Here is a 26,188-nt window from a genome sequence, read left to right on the forward strand (position 1 = left end):
GAAAAAAAAAAAGCTAGCAATTCACATAGGGCTACATTTTATGGAGGCTGATTTGGCCGCAAAATCAGCTGTCGAAATCAGTGTCCATGTCCCCGTGTGAACTATGGTACCAAAACAGTGGAAAAACTGATAAAGGGGTGACCTCCCTCCGTGACAGAAGAGCAGGCAAATATCCCTGGTCGTCAGTGACTCAATCACATGTGACTTTGGCATTTACAGTTGTACTAAAAAGTTTACATACCCTGGCAGATTTTTTTTTTTTTTTGGGGGGGGGGGGGGGGGTTGGCCTTTTTTAAGACAATATGAATGGTAACACAAATACTTTATGGTTTTTGTGTTATAATTCATATTCTCTGAAAAAAGGGCAAAATACCCCATAAAATCTGCCGGGGAATGTAAACTTTTTAGCACAACTGTATGTGCTGCTATACCTGGAAAGGAGATGTGGCCGGTATATTTTGTTCCTATAGGGACATGGAGTCCTGAGAAGGGCACGGCTTCCCCATTGTTGCAGCAGGCTGAATGGGCTCTTCCCCCAGAAACCCCCTGCCAAGATGTCAGCAAGTGTAAAAGCATCTTTACCACTAATACCAAATGTCTGACATATAAGAATCCTTTCCATGTAAAAGTCCTGGCTATGAGGCATTGGGCTGGGGCTCTACACTATGGCTGGTCAGTAGCGGAGATGACATGAGGACACTTGTGTGGAATGACCTGACCTGACATCTCCAAGTACTCGGAACCTGGCACATTACATGGCACTGCCACCAGTCTGAGCTCCTGCCTCACACTACAATGCCGTATCCTGTGACGGGCTGTGATCCAGGAAGAGGAGGAGATATAGGACGTGTGTGCGGCTGAATGTGCAGCCCCGGCTGTAATGGAGGCGCAGGGCGCTGTGCTGAAGGACGCGGGCCCGAAGCTCCGGCTGTAATGGAGGACGCGGGTCGGGAGCTCCGGCCTGAGGAGGCCGCGCGGGAACACAAGCTGCTGCTTATAAAAGGTGTGCATGCGTCTTCTGCACGGTGTAGTGCGGTACCGGACCGAAGCTCTCCGTAGTGTCATGTGTGACCTGACGTTCAGTCAGCTGCTGCGGTCTCAGTTTCTAATAAACGTGTAGTAGAGATCACTAGGCACAATTCACACGCTGACATACCTGAACTACTATTGTCCTGCCCCTGCCTCAGACATCAATGACAAGAGGGTGACAGGCCCCTGTTTACATTACGCAGTGCCGCCACATGAGCACTCACCCTAATGTACATCTGTACAGCACTGCCTTATTCTCTGCTGTATAACTGAATATATATGACGGGGACATAATGGGGAACATTATCAATGCCAGCCTGAATATTACCTGCATTGGTGGAGGAGACCTCTACATTATGATAAATGAGGTGCACCCTCAGCTGGGCCATGCGCCAACTCATAACTTATGTAGGTTTCCAGCATGAATAACGGGCACACATGATAATAACTCTGGTGGGGTTGATGGCCTCACCCCCGCTATGCCCCTGTTCAGGAACGTGACATGAGTGGCACAATAACTGCTGCAGCTTTATTTTTAAACCGGAAAATAGTAAATGAATAATAAATCTGCCCCAATATAGGTAGAAAAGCAATGTAGATGTCAGTATGAATGGTGCTTAGGAATATGTCCAAATGTTTAGAGGATGCAGAGGGGGACAAATATGGCCAAATATTATTTTACACCATCATCCATTCACAACCAGCCTCTTTGTGTTCCCTCACAGCACAAGTATGCTGTGTAATATAGTGGTGACAGCTCCTTAGTCCCACTCACTCAGTACAATGCTTCCCTAGGTGGCCCCAACATGCCAGAAGAAAAAAATACTCTCCCAGACCTTGGTCTTCGGTGAGATTGTGGCAGGTCTTGCCTGTCTCCAGGGATACAATAATATCCAACCACAGAAAGCAGGGAAAATGGTGGCGCCAAGATGCTGACTGCTCCCTGCTCCACCACCAACATATTCAACTCCTTCTGTATCCTGAGGGCACAGATAGAGTTGAGATATGGACAGGCTGTCTGGTACGGCAGCAGTGATGGCCCAGTACAGGTGCACCATTTCTCCTGTGGTTAAAGCAATCCTGAATTTTTGTCTAAATATTTTAATACACAAATTGACACTTTTTAATGTACAACTAATAAAAGTTATTTTTTAAGTGTATCATCCTTTAGTAGTTTCCTATAATTTTTGGATACACCTACCTATTACCTTTCTATTAGCATTTGACCCAATCCTGAATGCAAGCACCATTGATTGTGGCAACCATACGCTCTTCTATATGCTCTTCTATATGCCCTTCTACAAAAAGCAAAATGAAGGCACGAAGTCTGGCAAAAAATAAAAAAAGTTACAATCACCTTAGTTTTCAGAGTTTGCATGTTCTGCCCCATATGGCTCCTTTGCATTGAATCATCAAAGATATGAATTGCTTATTGCTATGTATGACAAACAGTTTTCTTGCAGGCAGCTTTCATAAACTTGTTCCACTGGGTGTGTATACTGTAAATAGATGTTAATATAACATTTGGCTGTAAAATTTTTGAAATCCCAAAAATATTCCAAAACACTGTGTGTAAAGCCAAGTAGAGCTAACAGGAGACGATGTGATACAGAACTTATAGTATAGCTGCCATATTGTATGCTGAGTCTATAGTAGTTGTCAGACTTCCAACGATTGGCCGTTGGTGGCATCTCTTAATGACACGCCAACAATATTTGTACAGGGAGCCTTTCACTTGTACTTACAAAATGTTCCAGAAATGGATGCGATTTTAATTAAACTCATTCACGTGCACATGGGCATGAAAACTGGCATGTAGTACAGGTTTGGCATCATTCATTCTGCAGATTTTAACTATAGAGTTCACCCTTTGCAATGAATAGACTGGACGTTTCCATTACATGTGGACTTGCTGCTATTTGAAAATTAATTTCTAATATAAATGTTCCATCAGGTGGAATTTTTCTTGGTACAGTTGCAACAGCAGGAATGCTCGTTGGTTTCGGTACAACATTGTCCCTTGCAAAGAAGAGGAGTCCCAACTGGTTTAATAAGGTGTGTGATGCTCTACTTAAAACTCCTCATATTCTATGTTACTGTACAAGTAAAAGACTATATGCTGCCTTAAAGAAGACCTTTCATGTCCTCCTGCAATTGTAGTTTTATATACCACTAGAAAGCTGTCAGTGCGCTGAATTCAGTGCACTGTTGGCTTTCCCATAATGTGCCCTCGGGCTGGAGATATTGGTGCCGTTAGTTTTGGCACCGATTTCTGCCCAACATCAGAAGGGCATTCCTGACAATCTAGCTGGGCTGTGAGAAACTGCCATTACTCATCCATAGTGATACTTGTACTGTCAGAGGAGGTGTTCCTTACTGCCCAGGGATGACTCTGAGCTGTGAGGAACGCCCCTCCAGTATAAGACTATGGACAAGTACCGTCAGGCGGAGCGTTTTGCACAGCCCAGCTAGACTGCCCGGGATGCTATTCTGACTGCTTGAGATTACCCAGTGATAGCAAGTTGTGAGGGAAGTAAAGAAGTTGGGTGTTTTTTTATTTTTTTTTTTCTAAAAATGGTTTTAGGCTAGGGGGCCCCACGTGGCATAAACACTGTGGCAGAAATGCAGAGTTTAATGCAGCATTTTATAGTCCCTGCAATGACTCCCATCCACACTTTGCGAAAAAATATGCGCAGTGGACATGTTGCAATTTCTAAAAGTATTGCAGTTTTGGAAATTACAGCTTGTCGTTTATACCTATGGAAACGCTATAGGTGTGATGGAAGCAGAAAGTCTGCAGAGAAAACCTCTGTGCACCTTCTGTAAAAAGCAGTCTGGGAAAAAACCCAATTCATTGCCGTAGGTGTTTCCCACAGCACTTTTTTGCTGCCGCCTGCTATATGGGGCCTTACCCTCAAGCAGTAATAATAATTGCACCAGGAGGAGAAAAATAATGATTTTTTTAGGGTTACACTTTAAAGAAAAAGTATCAGCAATATACTGTATATATTTATCTAATAAAACCAGATGGTGAAATAAATCCGTATGTTGCTGGGAAGCAGGAACTTCTAAGTTACAGTGCCTACAAGTAGTATTCAACCCCCTGCAGATTTAGCAGGTTTGATAAGATGCAAATAAGTTAGAGCCTTCAAAAAGTTATGTTGCTCAGTTAAATTTTAATAAATTTTAAACATAAAAGTGTGGGTCAATTATTATTCAACCCCTAGGTTTAATATTTTGTGGAATAACCCTTGTTTGCAATTACAGCTAATAATCGTCTTTTATAAGACCTGATCAGGCCGGCACAGGTCTCTGGAGTTATCTTGGCCCACTCCTTCATGCAGATCTTCTCCAAGTTATCTAGGTTCTTTTGGGTGTCTCATGTGGACTTTAATCTTGAGCTCCTTCCACAAGTTTTCAATTGGGTTAAGGTCAGGAGACTGACTAGGCCACTGCAACACCTTGATTTTTTCCCTCTTGAACCAGGCCTTGGTTTTCTTGGCTGTGTGCTTTGGGTCGTTGTCTTGTTGGAAGATGAAATGACGACCCATCTTAAGATCCTTGATGGAGGAGCGGAGGTTCTTGGCCAAATCTCCAGGTAAGCCGTGCTATCCATCTTCCCATGGATGCGGACCAGATGGCCAGGCCCCTTGGCTGAGAAGCAGCCCCACAGCATGATGCTGCCACCACCATGCTTGACTGTAGGGATGGTATTCTTGGGGTCGTATGCAGTGCCATCCAGTCTCCAAACGTCACGTGTGTGGTTGGCACCAAAGATCTCGATCTTGGTCTCATCAGACCAGAGAACCTTGAACCAGTCTGTCTCAGAGTCCTCAAAGTGATCATGAGCAAACTGTAGACGAGCCTTGACATGACGCTTTGAAAGTAAAGGTACCTTACGGGCTGGTCTGGAACGGAGACCATTGTGGTGGAGTACGTTACTTATGGTATTGACTGAAACCAATGTCCCCACTGCCATGAGATCTTCCCGGAGCTCCTTCCTTGTTGTCCTTGGGTTAGCCTTGACTCTTCGGACAAGCCTGGCCTCGGCACGGGAGGAAACTTTCAGAGGCTGTCCAGGCCGTGGAAGACTAACAGTAGTTCCATAAGCCTGCCACTTCCGGATGATGCTCCCAACAGTGGAGACAGGTAGGCCCAACTCCTTGGAAAGGGTTTTGTACCCCTTGCCAGCCTTGTGACCCTCCACGATCTTGTCTCTGATGGCCTTGGAATGCTCCTTTGTCTTTCCCATGTTGACCATGTATGAGTGCTGTTCACAAGTTTGGGGAGGGTCTTAAATAGTCAGAAAAGGCTGGAAAAAGAGATAATTAATCCAAACATGTGAAGCTCATTGTTCTTTGTGCCTGAACTACTTCTTAATACTTTAGGGGAACCAAACAGAATTCTGGTGGTTTGAGGGGTTGAATAATAAATGACCCTCTGAATAAACTTTTCACAATTTAAAAAAAATTTAAACAAAGAAATAAAATTCTTTTTTGCCGCAGTGCATTTCACACTTCCAGGCTGATCTACAGTCCAAATGTCACAATGCCAAGTTAATTCAGAATGTGTAAACCTGCTAAATCTGCAGGGGGTTGAATACTACTTGTAGGCACTGTATAACTTTTATGTTTGGAGTCCCTCTCCCGGTACATCCAGCCAACACACAGGGTTTTACCTTTGAAACTTGGTAGTGTGAATGTAGGGTTAGTGGCCAGAGTGTAAGATTTAGTATTAAAAAAACAAATAAAATATAGACAGTGGCATAGAAAATTAAAAATAAACGTGACAAATGTGGCACATTTTTAGCTCACAGCCCTTTTCTGTTCCAGAGATGTGCCATATTCTGGGTTCTGCCCCACAATCAACACTTTTTTTGGAAAGTAAGTGGGGCTGAGACTTCTCAGGCTCACACATTTACTATAATTCACAATGGAAAACTGGCATAGATTTCAATAAAGGGGCACAGGAGTGTGCCAGAATTGATTTACACAGTTCTATGTAGAAAATTCTGCTGAAAAAAAAGAGTACACAAAATTTCTGCCTGTATTTCAAAGGAGCGTTTATTTCTATTGAATTCATTTCCATTTTTTTCAGCCAGTAAAGTATACATTTATCTGATATTGTTTCTGTAGTTTCCCATAAAGTTTAGTTAAAAAAAAAAAATTGTTGAATTGTTGGACTAGCTTTTGTCTGTCTTTGTATATCAGCTGCCTATAGTTTCCAGCATTTTATCAGTGAGATCTTTCTCTGGAAATGTTTACATAGAAATGTTCTACATTTGCTCGAATACTAATCACATGATGAAGCAATCTGGCTCACATAAATAAAACTGTTTAACCCTTTAATGCTCTTTTCATAGTTTCTGTACATTACAGACAAACATTCCAAGTATTTATATATGATTTATCCTTGAAGTTATTACTTTCTTTAATGCATCAAAGATTTGTACACTGTATAGAACTTCTGGTCCGTACAGGGTAGCAGAGGTGCCTGGAACTGCATCTCCACTCCAATTCACTTGGATAGGACCTGCTTCGGCCTGAGTACCTAGTATACGGTTTCCAGTGGCTTAAACAGCTGATTAGGATGTAGTTCGGGTGTTGAATACTGATGACCTATACCGTGGATAAGGTCATCAGTATCAATTATCTTCAGGTCCTTCAGAACAATCCCTATTTATCTTCTATGTGGGCGCCGAAAGAGAGTTCCAGTAGTATTGGTCAAACTTGGAGTTACTCTAATTGGACTATTTGAAAACGTAGCTTTTCTGTAGTGTTTTTTTCCCGCAATGTGTGGATAGGATTAGCCAGAATCTCATTCACGGTGCTATTTCTGTAAAACATTTAGTTTCCATAACTTGGAGCTTTAGCCTTAGGGTATGTTCACATGGAGGAATTTGCTGAGAATTCGGGGGTGGTTATAAGAAGAGCTGACCTGTTTTCATAATTTGCTGCAATTAACCCCTTCTTGACATCTGCTGTAATAGTACATCAGATGTCAGGTATTTAAATATGGTGACCAGGAGCTGAGCAGCCACCATAGCTGCCGGGTATTTGCTGTATTAAAGCGCAAAGACTTGGTACTAAAATGCCCACAATCCGGTGATCCATTGCCATGGCAGCTAGGTTTGTCTGGCATGTGTTAGAGACATCAAGCGGTCCCCATGATAGAGTATGTTGCAGAGTTCCAAATTAAATAACAGGCCTGGATGAGCTCACCCATCCTTTAGCCTGGAGAAGCCACACACACACACAGCTGATAGTGTATCAAGTGAGTTCTGATTTTAATAGTGCAAAAAGGTAGTTTAAATACAATACAGACAAAAGCAGGTTGGACTATTCTAATGACATAACATTGTAGAGTTTTAACATAAACCTGGCACATGACTATTGGCTAAAGGCCTAATGTAATTTGCATCTCATTATAGCTTTCCAAACTAGGATGGACTTTGTCCTTAAACACAAAGCTTCAAAATACTTATGTGTGAACTAACATCTCACACTATGTCTATATGTATATATCATGGCAAGATAGAGAAGATTACATGCTGGTGCCAATCAATTCCAACCTTGAAGATAACAAATAGGCTGCATAAACTCTAAGTATATACACTCTACACACTCTAAGTGTATACATCAAGTAAGAGATATACAAATAGTCAGCTGCATCTTCAAAAGATGACACCCTTGAGATAGACAAAGATAAGGATTCATCCACACAGCATTCCTTAACCACCCAAAAGGGCCTCTTGAGCTTTAAACAGATATTCTCATAAAGCTTATATAAGAAAAAGGTTACAAGATGGCTGACAGAATACAAGATGGAGGACTTAACTCTAACACATGTATTTGTATGACATGCTGATTTATGTAGCCTGTCATACAAATGCCGGGATATTGCAATGCTTTTATTTTGCAGAGTTTTGGATTTTAAGGTGGGTAAGATGTGAATAAAACTATATACATTTGCTATCCCTGGCACATTACAAAACATAGAATAAAGGTGACATGTCATTTTGGCTGCATCATGAACTCCGTAAAAATTAAGCCCGTGAGAAGGTCACACAAATGCACTTTTTCTCCAATTCCACCCAATCTGAACTTTTTTCTAGCTTCCCAGCACATTGTACTTGAAAACATTGAGTACTTAAATGGTACCATTACAAAGAACAATTTGTCCTGTAGACATTAAGCCCTGATAGAGCTCTGTGAACAGAAAAAAAACAGTTATGGGATTTGGAAGGCAGGGTGATCAAAAATGAAAATAAAAAAATTCCACCAGCCAGAAGGGGTTAAAGAAAACTCAACAAACTGTAGTCTGGCAGGTTCGTTTTGGGTTCTTCTGATTTTGTTTACAATAGACCTGCATGTTAATGACTTAAAAGAAGAAGCCTTTCTTATTCTGGATTGAATTTTCTGGATTTTTATGAAAATCAATAATTCTAGCACTCATTACCAGAAAAGGGCTTTAGGAGCATTTCTTCTTTTGTAAGGGCAGTCAAAGTGGTAGATGTCATTCAGATAGTTACAAAAAATAATTTGTATACATACTTTCAGCTGACAAAATTTTATATTTTTTAGGGAGCCACTGCAACAGCTGCCTTGCCAGAAAGTGGTTCATCACTTGCACTGCGGGCTTTAGGATGGGGATCGCTATACGCCTGGTGTGGAGTTGGATTAATCAGTTTTGCAGTATGGAAAGCTTTAGGCGTGCACAGTGTGAGTATTTAACTTGAAAGATGCAACAATGCTTCAAGCCAAATTCTCTTGGGCGTATTCGCCCTGTGATTTAAGGACTTTATGTCTGCCATATTTTCTGGACAAAAGACTGGATGGGGATTAGGAGTCCCTGACTCCCTGTGGTGCCACTGTCCCGTACTTTTCAGTCCTGCACTTAAATGATATTTTGTCAATTTCCTTTATCTTTTATTTATTTGAAAAAAAAAAGTAGCTTCCCATCATTGTTTAAGTTGTCCATTATTATCAGAAGATTGGCAACCCTGGTATATGTTATATGACACTGTGACAAACACTAGTCTGCAATGATGTCCATCCAAATAGATTTCATTTTGACACCTGCTGACAAATCCTAACTCCAAAGCTTTAAAGGAGTTGTCCAGTTACAGTAAATAAATGTTATTGTTTGTGGAAAGAAAACTTATACAATTTTCCAATGTTTTTTCGGTATCAATTTCTCATGGTTTTCTAGATCTCTGTTTGCTGCCTTTTTTATTATTATTATTAATGGCACAGTGGCTAAAACAACAGTCCATGGTCATGTGCACAGCACAGCTTGTTACAGTTACAGAGCATTAGGGTGTGTTCACAAAGAGGAATTCGCTGTGGATTTGGGGGTGGATTTCCCCGAATCTGGAGCAGATTCCTCCCGGAATCCACCTCCCATTGTTTTCAATGAGAGGCAGAGATCACAGCAGGACGTGGAAAAAAGAAGCGTCCAGCACAAGCTTGCCACAGATTCCGTGGCTCGAGACTCCCTCATGATTAGGCCTAATCAGGAGTGGGATGCCGCGATAGAATGCTGATGCACTGCATTGGCATCCCGTTGCGGCTAGACCACAGCGAAAATACCGGTGGTGTAAAGTGAAGAGGAATTCCTCTTCATTTTCTACCGTGTGAATATACCCTAAATCAGAGCTGTGCACCTATGAGTTCATCACATGACCATGGACTGTATATCACATGACCATGGACTGAGATTTATCCACTGGAAGTAAACAGCAAGCAAAACCATGAGGAATTGATAGTATAATGGAAAATTGTATAACTTTTCATTATACCAACAATAAAGTTTATTTGTTAAAACTGGACAACCCCTTTATAGGGATATTCCTTCCATGGACGTATATACTGTAACATATTTACAGGATATGCCATAAATGTCTGATAAAAGCAGGTGACACTTGTAAAACTGAAACCTATGTGGAGAATGACTACTCAAAAGCTTCTGTAAATCCCATAGAAATGAACATAGAGAGATATGTGAGTGTCCTTACCTCCACTGACACATCATCAGTCAGATCAGATCAGGGGATCCCTGTTCTGCACATACAGTGCCTTGCGAAAGTATTCGGCTCCCTTGAACTTTTCAAAATGTTGCCACATTTCAGGCTTCAAACTTAAAGATATCACATTTTAATTTGGGGGAAGAATCAACAATAAGTGGGACATAATTGTGAAGTGGAACGAAATATATTGGATATTTTAAACTTTTTTAACAAATAAAAAACTAAAGAGTGGGGCGTGCAAAAGTATTCGGCCCCCTTGCGTTAATACTTTGTAGCATCACCTTTTGCTGCGATTACAGCTGCAAGTCTCTTCGGATATGTCTGTATCAGTTTTGCACATCGAGAGACTGAAATTATTGCCCATTCTTCCTTGCAAAACAGCCGGAGCTCAGTGAGGTTGGATGGAGAGCGTTTGTGAACAGCAGTTTTCAGCTCTTTCCACAGCTTCTCAATTGGATTCAGGTTTGGACTTTGACTTGGCCATTCTAACACCTGAATACATTTATTTGTGAACCATTCCATTGTAGATTTTGCTTTACATTTTGGATCAGTCTCAGGTCTTTTGCAGACTCCAACAGGTTTTCTTCCAGAATGGTCCTGTTTTTGGCTCCATCCATCTTCCCATCAATTGGTGTGTTCAGGGTGATGAGCTGTGTTGCTTTTACGCCAAACATATTGTTTTGCATTGTGGCCAAAAAGTTGGATTTTGGTTTCATCTGACAAGAGCACCTTCTTCCACATGTTTGGTGTCCCCCAGGTGGCTTGTAGCAAACGTTAAACAAGACTTTTTATGGATATCTTTGAGAAATGTCTTTCTTCTTGCCACTCTTCCATAAAGGGCAGATTTGTGCCAGGTCTTGGTAGATTTGCAGTAGTCTGATACACCTTCCATTTCAATATGATTGCTTGCACAGTGCTTCTTGGGATGTTTAAAGCTTGGGAAATCTTTTTGTATCCAAATCCGGCTTTAAACTTCTCCACAACAGTATCTCGAACCTGCCTGGTGTGTTCCTTGGTCTTCATGATGCTCTCTGCGCTTTGAACAGAACTCTGAGCCTATCACAGAGCAGGTGCATTTATATGGAGACTTGATTACACACAGGTGGGTTCTATTTATCATCATCAGTCATTTAGGACAACATTGGATCATTCAGAGATCCTCACTGAACTGAACGGAGTGAGTTTTCTGCACTGAAAGTAAAGGGGCCGAATAATATTGCACGCCCCACTTTTCAGTTTTTTATTTGTTAAAAAAGTTTAAAATGTCCAATACATTTCGTTCCACTTCACAATTGTGTCCCACTTGTTGTTGATTGTTCCCAAAAAAATTAAAATTTGATATCTTTATGTTTGAAGCCTGAAATGTGGCAAAAGGTTGAAAAGTTCAAGGGGGTTGAATACTTTTACAAGGCATTGTAGGTGTAGATTCCAGAATTGGATGTATCTTGTGAATGTGCCATAAATATTAAAGCAGAAACCCCCTATTTAAAAGTTAATTGTGAAGTTTTTCTTTTCTTGTTAGGGGGCGTTCACACTACCGTCGGTGTCCAACATGTAGTGTCCGCTCCTAGTGTCCGCTCAAAATCTGTCACGGACACTAGGAGCGGACACTACATGTGTCCGTGACACCTGTCATTCACTTGAATGGGCATCGGGTGCATTCTTTTGCACTCCGTGCCCGTCCTTTCCTGTCCGCAAGAGAAGATGTCCGACTTCTCAAGCGGACAGAAGAACCCTGCATGCAGGACAGGGAAGGACGGGCACGGAGTGCAAAAGAACGCACCCGATGCCCATTCAAGTGAATGACAGGTGTCACGGACACATCTAGTGTCCGCTCCTAGTGTCCGTGACAGATTTTGAGCGGACACTACATGTCGGACACCGACGGTAGTGTGAACGCTCCCTTAGACTAAAAGGGACAATGTGAAAAATTGCAAACTGATAATGGCAACATTTCTGTTTATAAAAATAATTTTATTTCTCTACAATCATTTGAAAAGAAAACATCCACAGTGCTCTTTCCTTAAATGCCAATCCTTATATTACATTTACATTTTTATTAATGAGTCAGCACACAAGACTAAAATACGCTTATGTGTTACAAATGGAAACATCCTTGCTCACAACATAACACGTAGTGATAGGTGATACAAGCGTGCAAAATCCCAGGCTGAAACAACTCTGAGAGAACCATAGGCAAATAGCAAGCTTCCATAAGCAGTTTTAAAGAAACTGTCATGCCTTTTTATTAATAGGCTGTTCTCGTAGTGTAGTTCTAGGGAGGTCTGTGTCTTATGACATTAGTATCTCCATAGGTCTATTTCCTTATCCATAAGCCTTCTCCCTGATATATTGCCACTAATGCTGCATTAGTTTATAACACTTTGTCATGAGCACACTGGGTATAAAATACGTGGGTATAAAAGTCTTGTGCCCACGTATTTAGGACCGGTTCAAGAGGATGCAATATGGCAGTGTTTGAATTAAGATATTCCATTCATTTTAAATTACAAATAGTGTCAGGTTAGAAACAGGCAGACAATCCTGAGAGAATGAGAGCGCAGTGACCAGCATGAACAGAAAAATGGCCAAAATGTATATTAAAGGGGTATGTATGTTAAAGGGGTAAATGTCTACAGGCTGGGATCCCCAGCAGTCATAAGAAAGTCAATGGTGTAAATACGGTAGTGTGCATGTGTCACCACAACCCTGTATATATATATATATATATATATGAAACTGACGGCGCACTGTTTACGCTGTCAGTGCATAAACAAAAATACAGTGGTGGTCACAAATATGCACTACTAGTTCAGACACACAAGCAACTTAGTGACCCCATTTTTCTTGATTGTTTGGTCACTCGTATTGTTGGACCCTCAACAATCAGACATATTCCCTATCCAGTGGTAAGTATTCTGATAGGGAATCCTTACCCTTTAAGGAATTTGTCAGGAGGTTAATTAAAAGGGTTATCCAGCTTCCAAAAATGATTTGCAAATACATCCACAGCATTGCTAAATACTCACTGTCTCCTTGGGTAGCCTTTGCTTAGCTTTATTTTACTTGCTGCCCCTTCTATCACTGTTATTTAAATCTGTGGACAAACTACATTTCCCATGATTTGTCTGCCTGATCTCACTCTTTGTGTACCCCTTCCTTCTCCATTCTCCCCCGCAATGAAAAGACAGGTAATGAATTACTCCCACATCTGAGGTCACTTAATGCTGAGATGTTTTGATTACAAGCTCACACTCCCCCCCCCCCCCCCTCTTCCTATAAGAAGCAAACACAAGAGTGAGAGCAGGCACATGCATTATGGGAACTGTAGTTTGTGCACAGATTCACTGCATGTAAATAACACATAGTGATATAAAAGGCAGCAAGTAAAATGAAGATCAGCTGGAAGCCCCTTTTTCTATGTACGTTTATGAGAGTCTAAGGATTAATATACTCTGATGATACTGACAACATTCACTATAGATCAGTATGGCCTGTACTACAGGGCTAAATAATAAAATATATCCCTGAAGTAGAGGCTTAAAAAGTGTTTACAAATTAATTTTAGAAAATGGACCTACACTCATTTATATACAGTTATATATTATATGTTGAACCCCCAACACTCAGACACTTATCCCCTATCCATTGGTAAGTAAGCTGATAGGGAAACCCCAACTTTAAGGAATTTGACAATAAAGCCTGAACTCCAGGAAGATATATATATATATATATATATATATATATATACACTCACCGTCCACTTTATTAGGTACACCTGTCCAACTGCTCGTTAACACTTAATTTCTAATCAGCCAATCACATGGCGGCAACTCAGTGCATTTAGGCATGTAGACATGGTCAAGACAATCTCCTGCGGTTCAAACCAAGCATCAGTATGGGGAAGAAAGGTGATTTGAGTGCCTTTGAACGTGGCATGGTTGTTGGTGCCAGAAGGGCTGGTCTGAGTATTTCAGAAACTGCTGATCTACTGGGATTTTCACGCACAACCATCTCTAGGGTTTACAGAGAATGGTCCGAAAAAGAAAAAACATCCAGTGAGCGGCAGTTCTGTGGGCAGAAATGCGTTGTTGATGCCAGAGGTCAGATGAGAATGGCCAGACTGGTTTGAGCTGATAGAAAGGCAACAGTGACTCAAATATCCACCCGTTACAACCAAGGTAGCCAGAAGAGCATCTCTGAACGCACAGTACGTCGAACTTTGAGGCAGATGGGCTACAGCAGCAGAAGACCACACCGGGTGCCACTCCTTTCAGCTAAGAACAGGAAACTGAGGCTACAATTTGCACAAGCTCATCGAAATTGGACAATTGAAGATTGGAAAAACGTTGCCTGGTCTGATGAGTCTCGATTTCTGCTGCGACATTCGGATGGTAGGGTCAGAATTTGGCGTCAACAACATGAAAGCATGGATCCATCCTGCCTTGTATCAACGGTTCAGGCTGGTGGTGGTGGTGTCATGGTGTGGGGAATATTTTCTTGGCACTCTTTGGGCCCCTTGGTACCAATTGAGCATCGTTGCAACGCCAAAGCCTACCTGAGTATTGTTGCTGACCATCCATCCCTTTATGACCACAATGTACCCAACATCTGATGGCTACTTTCAGCAGGATAATGCGCCATGTCATAAAGCTGGAATCATCTCAGACTGGTTTCTTGAACATGACAATGAGTTCACTGTACTCCAATGGCCTCCACAGTCACCAGATCTCAATCCAATAGAGCATCTTTGGGATGTGGTGGAACGGGAGATTCGCATCATGGATGTGCAGCCGACAAATCTGCGGCAACTGTGTGATGCCATCATGTCAATATGGACCAAAATCTCTGAGGAATGCTTCCAGCACCTTGTTGAATCTATGCCACGAAGAATTGAGGCAGTTCTGAAGGCAAAAGGGGGTCCAACCCGTTACTAGCATGGTGTACCTAATAAAGTGGCCGGTGAGTATATATATATATATATATATATATATATATATATATATATTTAATTCTGCTCCCTGTTCGTTCTGGGCACACTGATATGTAGGGCCTGCAGTTTCAGAACCCGCCACATTTATCACTTTATTAAGCTCTAGGACTGGTTATGACACAATGCATTTCTTTAGTGGCGCAATAAACAATCCAGACTGTTGACAATGTAAAAAGGTGAGTATTTAAGAATATACATTATGTAGTGAACATGTTAAAAGTCCTGCAAGTAAAATTTTCATACATGCTACATCTGGAAGCCAGGGAACATTTTTATTATTCTGTAGCAGAGAGCATTTTCCACTGGTTAGAATAACATTAAATCTGTTCCCTCCCTGTGTCCTATTTAGCTTGGGTGTATGATATTGCAGCTGAAAATATCTCATTACAGAGTACTCGAGGCATGAAAACAAATGTCCCGAGAGAAGTGTGTTTATCAAAGATCCCAGGCAGAAGTGTTTATCTTGATGTCATGGTTACTTCGAGGAACAGAAGGGGAATAAATGACACTTTATGTGTGAGCTATTTACCCTGGGTTTAGAAAATAAAATAGCATAAAACACGGGTTTCCCTTCACTAAGAATACAGGCTGACCAAATAAAGTCAGTATATGTAATACGCACCGTTATTGGATCAGCATAATCGCATAGGTTTTAGTTGAACACACAGTTTTAGAATGAATTCAAAAATAGAGTAGGGGAAGGGCTTAGGATCCTTTCTTTTGTGTCTGCTCTGGTGTACAACTATAGAAAACTGCATCAATAACTGTATGAAGCAGCTCTGTGGACATAACCTATGACTGGAAAAATACTGCATTTATTTTATAGATTTTTGCCCATTTAGGAACTTTAAATGGCCCCTATGTATGGGTTTAAATAAAACTGCATCTTTTAGGTATAATGTCATTATTTCACTGAATCCTACTAATATAATAAATAGGCTTGAGGGATCGGAAAAGATCGGATTCCGATCGGCGATCGAGTAAATTTCACGATCGCGATCGGAATTCCGATCCTGATCTTTTTAGGTGGCCAAGCATTGTGGGAAAAGCTAACAATGTTAGCTAGGTCCCATAGGAACACCAGTTGCTGATCGGCAACATAGACTCCGCAGACGTCCGTGTCCTGCCGCATTCACCCATAGAGTTCTATGGGCGAGTCCGTGCAGTGCCGCAATTCATGGCCATTACGGACATGTTCTATAAATTGCGGACCACGGTTGCGGCCCGGCCACACCACAGATAAAATATCCAGTGGTGTAGGAGGCCACATTGAATATAATGTGTCCACAGTTGGTCCACAATTGAAAACCCTCAATTGCAGACCATTTGCGGACTTAAATTACGGCCGTGTAAGACCAGCCTTAATGTGAAAGTTTGGATGTTTGTATGTTTGTTCCTCAATCATGCAAAAGCGGCTGAACGGATTTGAATGAAATTTGGCACATAGATTGTAACCTCGATTAAAATATAGGCTACTTTTTATTCCAGTAAATGACATGCCTTAATGACTGTTATGAATTTAAGTTCACATACTCTATTAAACGGTTCTTAGCAGCTCCTTATCTCAGCCAAGGCTGTTATCTCTCTGTATAAACACACACTAACCCTCAGTGGTTTGTGAACAAACATTTACATATTATCTGATCTGCTCCAGGCAGTGCTGACACACTGACATGGGCAATCACCTTTAATCCAAATTGGCAGTTTGCCAATTTTAAACATGCCTGGAAAAAGAACATCTAATTTGTCGTATACAACGACAACTATGAAGGTAGACAAAAGTCACAGACTTCTCCTCAAGCGCAGCTGAGGGGGATCATCAATTCCAACAACACACTCATTATCTGGCGTTCCAGTGAGCTGGTGACATGCCGGAACATTCACGGGCACAGTGCGAGGAACGAGTTCAGCAGCAGGACAGCTTGACAGCTGCCGAAACGCCGGAGCAGGCGGATAAACACCAACAACACGCTTATTATATGGTGTCCCAGCGAGTTGCTGACATGTCGGAACAATCACAGGTACGGTGTGAGGAACAAGTTCAGCAGCAGGACAGCTTGAGAGCTGCCGAAATGCCGGAGCAGCCAAACCATTGACGGTAGCAATTTGCTGAATATAGGCGGATCATCGACGCCAACAACCCGCAGACGAACTCGCGGGCAGAAGCTAGTTGTACATATGTGGCTGTTTACGTGAAAAGGGCCCAGATCGTCGATACTAATTATAGAGAAAATAGTCCAAAACATATTTGGGTAAAAAAAATCACAATTTTGTTTTATGCAAAAATTTTATTTAAAAATATGTCAAGTTTACAAATTTGTTGAGACTTTTAAGAATTTGTACACTGTTACACCATAACCGTTACAATGATACCAAGAACTCCATATCGACAGTGTGGGCCCTTTTCACATAAACAGCCACATATAATAGCTATGCTTCTTGTTATATATTTTAGACCCCAGCTACTATATACTACAGTACCACCCACTTAAACCAGATGCGTGTTTTCTAGCGATAGTGCTGTCCATGTCATACAATATATTTGCCTACCACTACGTTTGTATATAACCCTTCCAGCATTCTCTTGTATGTGTTTTATATTTGCCTTCCAGAATAGGACAACCATTAATGGAGGACAAGCATATTCTGCATAGACAGTATGTTATTCTGCATTGAGTGATTGTACTATACATACAGTGCTATGAATATGATGGCGCTATATAAGCTTTAAAAATAAATAGGTGACCCTTGCTTTCTTAATATACTTAAATTATTTAAAGGGCTTTTCTGGGTAAAAGATATTGATCTATAATTAGGATAGAAGCAGATGACTTCACTGTTTATGTAGTGACTGTGCTGTAATTTCTGCAGCTCACCTTCTATGCAAATGAACTGTTTAACTCAGTTCATTCTGCAGCTCTTGCCTTAGACTATTTCTGTCCGGGAACTCTGTCAGTAGCCGCCAGCTGCCTGGCTCTTTCCTTGAACTAGGTCACTTTGTAAGCTAGGAATATGTGCTCCGGCAGTAGCAAGATGCTGCAAGATGATTGGTGATGGGGCAGGGTTGTGGAGTCTGTAGGCCAAACCACCAACTCCTCTATATTTCCTCAGCCTGACTCTGACTCCTACTCCTTCATAAATTGGTGACAGCCAGGGTCAGACAGAAGCAGAAAATCTCCTCTAATTCTCAAATAAACGAAGTGATTGAAATTAGAAGGTCATTATGCAACAATCTATGCTTTTGATTAATTATACAATATTAACCCCTTCCCGCCAATGGCATTTTTTGAATTTCGTTTTTCGTTTTTGACTCCCCTCCTTCTAAACCCCATAACTTTTTTATTTCTCCGCTCCCAGAGCCATATGAGGTCTTAATTTTTGCGGGACAAATTTTTCTTCATGATGCCACCATTAATTATTCTGTACTAGCTGGTACCCGCGACTTCGTCTGCGGTGATTGTAGAAGTGGGTATATACAGGCGTGGGTAAGGTTTTCGTAGTGTGTATATGGTATGGGATATGAAATGTAACTTTGTATCTTGTTTTTGCTGTAATTCAGACAATACGTGAGACTTTTGTGTTGCAGTTACTTTGTATTAGAGCTGCTATATATACGGTGTTGGTATAAACTTTACATAGTGACTTTGGGACAGAAGTATTTGAAGTTAACCCTTTCCCGCCGATGGCATTTTTTGATTTTCATTTTTGACTCCCCTCCTTCTAAACCCCATAACTTTCTTCATAATTTCTCCGCTCCCAGAGCTATATGAGGTCTTAATTTTTCCTGGGACAAATTTTTCTTCATGATGCCACCATTATCTATTCTATATAATGTACTGGGAAGCAGGGAAAAAATTCAGAATGGGGTGGATTTGAAGAAAAAATGCATTTCTGCGACTTTCTTACGGGCTTTGGTTTTACGGCGTTCACTGTGCAACCAAAATGACATGTCCCCTGTATTCTGTGCTTCGTTACGATTCCGGGGATACCAAATTTATATGGTTTTATTTACATTTTGACCCCTTAAAAAAAATCCAAAACTGTGTTAAAAAATTATTTTTTGAAAAGTCGCCATATTCCGACAGCCGTAACTTTTTTATACATGCGTGTACGGGGATGTATAGGGTGTCTTTTTTTGCGGGAACGGGTGTACTTTGTAGTTCTACCATTTTCGGGAAATGTTATTGCTTTGATCACTTTTTATTCAAATTTTTAGCAGAATCAACACAGTGAAAAAATGGCGGTTTGGCACTTTTGACCATTTTTCCCGCTACGGCGTTTACCGAACAGGAAAAATATTTGTATAACTTTGTAGAGCGGGCGATTTAGGACGCGCGGATACCTAACATGTATGTGTTTCACAGTTTTTAACTACTTTTATATGTGTTCTAGGGAAAGGGGGGTGATTTGAATTTTTTATCCTTTTTATTTATTTTTTTTATATTTTTTTTTTACTTTTTTTAAACTTTTTTTTTTTGCATTTATTAGACCGCCTAGGGGTATTGACATGGGTGGGCGGTGTCGCGGATTGTCAGAGTGGTGGGGGTCGGCAAACATGGCTGCTCCGGAGCGTTAAAGAGCGCCTCCTGGAGAATCGTTAAGGTGAGGGGCAAAGTGGTAAAGTATATGTATATGTATATGTGATTGTGTGGGGTTAGGGGCGAGGCTGTAGAGGGCAATATGAATTTTGTGGCTTGCTATGGTCCAAAGTGTGTGAGATTGCAGAGATGGTGGTGTGAGTTTGGGTTTTGGGGGGGTCCTGGCACAAACGTATGTGCGCTATTGTGACGAAAAGTAGCCTATTGTTTAATCGAGTGTAATGACTATGTTTGTGGAAAATTTCAGCCAAATCGGTGGAGCAGTTTTTCCGTGATTGAGGAACAAACATCCGAACATGCAAACATCCAAACACACAAACCCACAAACTCACAAACTTTCACATTTATAATATTAATAGGATAATGTATGGGAGGCAAGAAAAAAAATTCAGAATGGGGTAGATTTGAAGAAAAAATGCATTTCTGCGACTTTCTTACGGGCTTTGGTTTTACGGCGTTCACTGTGCAGCCAAAATGACATGTCCCCTATATTCTGTGTTTCGGTACGGTTCCAGGGATACCAAATTTATATGGTTTTGTTTACATTTTGACCCCTTAAAAAAAATCCAAAACGGTGTTAAAAAAATTTTTTTTCTAAAAGTCACCATATTCCGATGGCCGTAACTTTACGTAAGTGTACGGGGATGCATAGGGCGTCTGGCCCCAACTTCTTCTTTGACTCCACAGACCTTAGAGGGGGTGCTTGTGGTCTGATTAAGAAGATGTGTCCTGGGGAGGAAGGATACTTGTTGGCCTAACTCTGCACTTAGATGTCTTCTTAGCTTCTCAGTATGTCTACAGTATGTAAAAATAAACTGGGTAGTTTCTTAAATAATCTACCCAGTTTGTTATACCAAGACATAGCCTGCTTGAGGTGCTGCACCATCTATATGACATACATTGAGTGTACAGAGCCATGCTAAGATGAGTTTGGCACCCTGACTCCCAGGCCTAGCGGGTATCCATCTGTTCACTTATAGGCCAATTTGGGCCTGGTGTCATAACCCTGCTGATATGATGTCCATGATCTACTGTATACTAATCATGGCTCATCAAAATCATTTGCTTAGATAACCCTTTTAAGCATGTAACATGTATGTTAAAAAAAATACTATAAATAAATGATTTTGGCTTTGTATGATTGCCATACGCTATATAATGACACATCACTCCCTGTATCAGCCTTGCATTTGTTAATGTATCTTGGGAAGTGTTTTCCTCAGTGCCTTCGAGAGTCATGGTTGTATCAAGTTTACTTGCAGAATAACATTTAGATAATCACTCTCAAAACAAGCCAAAGGAAACGGTGTGTATTTTTTCCAAAGCTATTTCTGTCCCAGTGAACCTTAAGAGATGTAGAAAAAAAACAGGAACATGCCTGTTTCTGATCGCCTTGTTCCACAGCTAATCCGTGTAATTCATTAGCAGCGAGTCAGCATCCTATTCCCTGCAGTATTACATGAAAGACGTGGCCAAGATAGGGATGATTCCCAATTGGCCCGCGTGATGCTGATGCCACTCAGTGTTCTACTTCAAAGGCATAATCACTAGTTCCCATATGAGCTGCGTGAAAGCATTTCCACCAGTTACAAGACAAAAATAGAAAGTTAATGGAATTTGGGTCTGGATTCTGTTTTTTCTTTTCTCCCCGTCTTGTTCTATAAAAGTCGAGTATTTATAACAAAAATAAAAAAATATATTTACGGCTGAATTTTGTGTTTACAGGAAAATTTACTGAACAGCAAAATAAAGGTATTTACAGGAAAAAAAGAAAAAAAAAAACTGGTTTCTCTCAAAATGATGCGCTCCTGTCCACTGTGCATTCACACATTACCACGCATAAACTGTAGTTAGTTATAACACCATTATGGAAGAAAGCAGCCATACTTAGCTTCTTAGCTTATACTGTTCAACTCCTTTATTTTTAACCTTTTCCGATTATTTACAACTTATTATGTTATATATTCAATTTATATTATACATATTATCTTTTCAACCCTTCCTTTCGCATGCCATTTTTCGATATTTGAGGTTTTTGTTTTTTTGTCATTTACTGAGACAAATTGATTCAAATTGACTTTGTGAGACTAATTGAACCTTGTAAAGTTACCATTTAATATTCCATATGATGTAATGGAAATATGTAAAAAATTCAGAATGGAGTGGAACAGAGAAATACTGCATTTGCGCTACTTTTCTTTTGTTTTTGTATGTTCACCGTGTGGCCAAAATGATATTTTATTTATATTGTGTGGGTCGGCACATTTATTATGATACCAAATTTAAGCTAAGGCCCCAAATAGCATGCCACAGCAAAAAGCACTGCAGGAAAAACTGCCGCGGCAACACATCATGGTTTTTCTCGCGGTGCTTTTCACAAAAAGTTTGCAGAGTTTCCCCTTTGGAATTTCTTCTTCAATTATAACTATGAGGAAACCGTTAGTTTCTCTAAGTATAAGTGACATGCTTGCTGCAATTACAAAAACCACACGTTTTTCCAGCAAAGTGGGGATGGTCTTTGCTGTGACTGGAATCGCCTTTTCTGACATCTGTAACTTTTTTATAATTTCATATATGGGGCTGCATAAGGCATATTTTTGGGGGTCCAGATGTACTTTTTTTTTTATACTATTTTGAGGAATACCTGGTACTTTGTTAGCTTTTAATTCAAATTTTCATGGGAGGCAAAAAAAAAAAACAGCGGTTCGGCTCTCGAAATCTAGGGGACCTGATCACTAATTTAGCACCTTGCAATATTAATACATTACATTATATTGAGAAATCCCTGTACTATGTTTGCAGGTTCTGCTAGGTGGCCTGTAATAGAAGTATATAGAAGACAAACCTAGGAGCCTTCAGTAGGCTCCCGGCTGTTTTAGTAAAGGATCATCGACCCCAGATCTTGTTTTAAGGGCTAACAATCCCTCTGAAAATGGTGGTGTCCTCGTTGCCAGGAAAATGACACCTTGGTCATTCTTGACCAAGGAATTGACAAGGGTAATGCTTGTAATCACTGCGGGCACTGATCACAGACATTTTGCACTGGGACTTTGCTGTATAACATGTTGGGAAAGGGTTAAAGGGTCAACTTCTTTGTTTCTTTCATCAGAATTAATTTTTTAGCCTATACTGTTCCTGAGCAATTGGTGCTGTTACTTTCAGTACCCCATCCCTGCTGTGAGACAGTAGAGAGCCTAATCTACATATTGGGTTCTAAAACGAGCAGAAATTGTTCAGGAATGGTGGAGATTAGTGAGAAAATTCCAACTGCACCAGAATTGGTAAAGGATGCAAAGAGCTGGTAGAGAAGGTGAAAGGTCTTCTTCAAAGAGGTCTAAAAAATGTTGTGAATTTTAAAATGCCCTATGCTTGCAGAATTTTGGTTTTGTGTTTTATTTTTTTTTAATGTGTTTATTTCTCCTTTTTCTCTTCAGCTCAAAGAGTTTAGAGAAAAAATGCAGTCAATATTTCCAGCTGTGCCTAAAAGCAAAGAGCAAACATCTGATGTGGAGGAATTTAATTGGGATGATCTTCTGAAGTCTAAGTAATGGAGCATCACACATCTGGAACAGGATCATTGTTTGAGATTTATCTGGGGGACAGATGAGGTTATGCTATTCAACGGCAACACAGAACATTTGACAAGTGAATGGCAGCAATGGATATAGTCTAAATATCCTTTAACCTTTTTACACAGGTGACTCTAAGTGATTGTTCTTTGCCTTGTCCCAATAGTCACATCATGGATTGTTTGCCACTGGACTTACCTATCATTGTAACACAATTTTGCCAGTTATATAGGGCCGCTTGCTGTCAGTTCTAATCCTGCAACTTTGCCAAGGATAGCAATTGTCAGACATTATTATGTCAGTTAATAGCACCTTGCTGTTGTTCAGCAATCTGTGCACTTAAGTAAAGGTTTGCCGGCTTGCAAGACCCTTGTAAACTTTTCCATTTGTGTACAATGTTGAGAGAAAATTAGAGTCTACAAGCCAGGAACAATAAAAATGGTCACAATCACAAATTCACTATTTTAGCAATTTTTCCCTGAACTTATTTATGTGCTACTGGAAAAGTACATTATTTTATATAAATAAAATATATTTATAATTTAAAAGTTTAAATTATCTTGTTCAGATTTGACTTCTGTTAATACTTCTTTAAGGTATACTGTCTTTTTAAGGGTCTTTCAAAGTGCCTTTACATTTCACATTTTAGGTTCTGTTCACACTTCTCTTTTCCGTTTTTTGTTCTTTGACAATGGTATTTCTGACCATGGAAATTTAATGATTTTTGCAGTCAAATAAACCAGACAAGTGAAAGACCAAGTAAAGTCAACGGTATCAGAGTACTTATTGGGATCCATTTTACATCGGATGCATCATAGCTTACATTGCTTTAAGATTATGTAACCACACACCAGTGTGAGCATCTCACAGATTAAAGCTATGGCCGCACTTGACAATCTCATGAACAGATTTCCTCTACTGGAACTGTCCACGTCAAAGATTAGCTGGATTGTGCCCTGGGTTTAACCACTGCATTATGAAGGTTGAAAACTATAGCAAAATTTATGGCAAAATTCTATTGGGTTTTCCATTCACTTCACTGCAACTGTAACTCGCTTCTGGTTAGTCACTGGCGCTAACCCACTGCAAGCTCACATCAAGTGGCCACAGCTTTAAGCTTTCTCTACATTAGATAGCTATTGGCAGACCTTTCATGTTGATTTTCAGCGAGAGAGGAAGATGTTTCTGATAGTTGGTGGTTTAAGAACTGCTGCACGGATTGATCATATTTAACCTAAATATCCCCAGTTCTACTCTTTACTGACATCTGCCATCGAAGGACCCTAATACAGAAATATGCATCATGTTCAGAAGGATGATCCAATACATAAAGAAGAGAAGGGAATAGCACTCCAAGAATTATCTGCATGTGGTTCACTTTTTTTCCACACCATAGAAGACATTGTAATTAGTGTATATCCAATTATGCAGTGTTTTGGGTAAAATATTTCATCATGCATAGGTTTTGGTATAGTCAGGTTTGAACAATGAATTAAAGTGTTATTCCCAACTTGGACATCTGTGGCATATCCACAGGTTATACCATAAATGTCCTTTTAGATACAGGTCCTATTTCAGTTTCCTATTTGCAGTACGGGGCCACTTGACCCATCTTGTGAGATTGTATCCAGGCAGAGAATGAACAAAGAGCTGGCGACATATCTTGATTACATTCTGTGGAAGTTATAAAAATAGGCATCTATGTCCATGTATATCTGCTTGTTGTCGCTCATTCTTGATACTGAATGAATCAAGATGTTTTTAATATTTTATTACCATTAGCAAATCATTTTTGTCTATCAATCCTGTGATTTCTATAATTCTAAGATTTTTACTTCCATACCAAAAAAGCCATAGAGTATGTAATCTGCTGTTCCCGCAGGTGACTCCAACATATGAAGTTCAGGACTTTTGTAGTGCAGCTGAAAAGTCAAGAAACCTCAAAATGGTTGCCTTCTGGTTCTTATACTGTCCATCTGTAGTATAAGGTCACGATCTCTGCTGCATCAGCACCAGTCGGAGGTGGTTTTAGCAGGTACACGATGCGCCCATTCTACAGCATAGGTGGGCGTAGGAGTCAAACCGGATAAAAAAGGTGCACAGTTCTGAGCCATTAGCTCGTTCAAGAAGACTCCAGATTCTTATATAATTTTTCCTTAGTCGATTCTCAAGGTCGTTGGCTTTATGAGCCTAAAGGGATGCAGAGTATTCCACTCAGGTAAGTTGTGTTGAGATAGGAGAAACTGTGTCCTCAAGTTGCGACACACTAGTCTCTGCCTCCTTAAACCCGGTGTCTCAAGTTTTGTAAATCCTAGCACAGGAGGCTTGCATCGATTTTCACTTCTTCAATATTCCCAGTCCGGGAGAAGGTGGTGTTTTGTATGGCATTTAGCAGTTGGGAAGATAACTGCACCAGGGTTAGTTTTTGTATTGGAGACATCTGACATCTCACTCTTGCAAAGGTCCTCTGATGCAGGAGGAGCAGTCAAGGCTGCGTGATAATTTGTGTGGTCGCACTTGCAAATCATGCAAGACCTGACTTGATTAACCCTTTGCCATAATAGTATAACATTGGAAGTTGCTTATGAAGCATGCTATTACAGCATGGGCATGGCCTCTCCTCAGAAGTTTAGAGGGTAGGAATAAAAAGGAATGTAGAAAAACAAAATTGGAAACGTAATAAATTTTTAAAAATACATATTTGGTATCGCTACAGCTTTAAAAACCTGTACAATACAACTAAATGTTAGTTAACCTGGACAGTGAATGGCATAAAAAACACCAGAAATATAGATTTTTCACTGTCCCCTAATGAAAAACAATAGGTTATCAAAAACTCCTATGTATCCCAATATGATAATAAAAAGTACATCTTGTGCACAAAAAGCAAACCCTCAAACTTACTCCCAACCGAACTTCGTTGCTCGCAGTCATGACGCCCGGCCAGCTACAGGGATGGTAAGTAGCCTAT

General features: G+C 40.4%; 1 protein-coding gene across 1 annotated transcript; it reads left to right on the forward strand.

Annotated features, from left to right (window-relative positions):
• Window positions 1-810: 810 nt before the first annotated feature.
• Window positions 811-23,960, forward strand: TMEM242 (transmembrane protein 242). The gene is made up of 4 exons (XM_075267728.1): window positions 811-1,003; window positions 2,984-3,084; window positions 8,613-8,750; window positions 23,083-23,960. The coding sequence occupies exons 1-4, from the start codon at window positions 862-864 to the stop codon at window positions 23,194-23,196; spliced, it is 495 nt and encodes a 164-aa protein (XP_075123829.1). The 5' UTR covers window positions 811-861; the 3' UTR covers window positions 23,197-23,960.
• The last annotated feature ends 2,228 nt before the right edge of the window (window positions 23,961-26,188 follow it).

This window comes from Leptodactylus fuscus, chromosome 3, assembly GCF_031893055.1.
Source record: "Leptodactylus fuscus isolate aLepFus1 chromosome 3, aLepFus1.hap2, whole genome shotgun sequence".
Lineage (NCBI taxonomy): Eukaryota > Metazoa > Chordata > Amphibia > Anura > Leptodactylidae > Leptodactylus > Leptodactylus fuscus.

Bases quoted from the DNA above. Each gene is read 5' to 3' on its own strand.
- TMEM242 (XM_075267728.1), top strand. From the start codon at position 862: ATGTGCAGCCCCGGCTGTAATGGAGGCGCAGGGCGCTGTGCTGAAGGA. The intron at 3,085-8,612 runs GTGTGTGATGCT...TATATTTTTTAG, and splicing joins GTCCCAACTGGTTTAATAAG to GGAGCCACTGCAACAGCTGC. The intron at 8,751-23,082 runs GTGAGTATTTAA...TTTTCTCTTCAG, and splicing joins AAGCTTTAGGCGTGCACAGT to CTCAAAGAGTTTAGAGAAAA.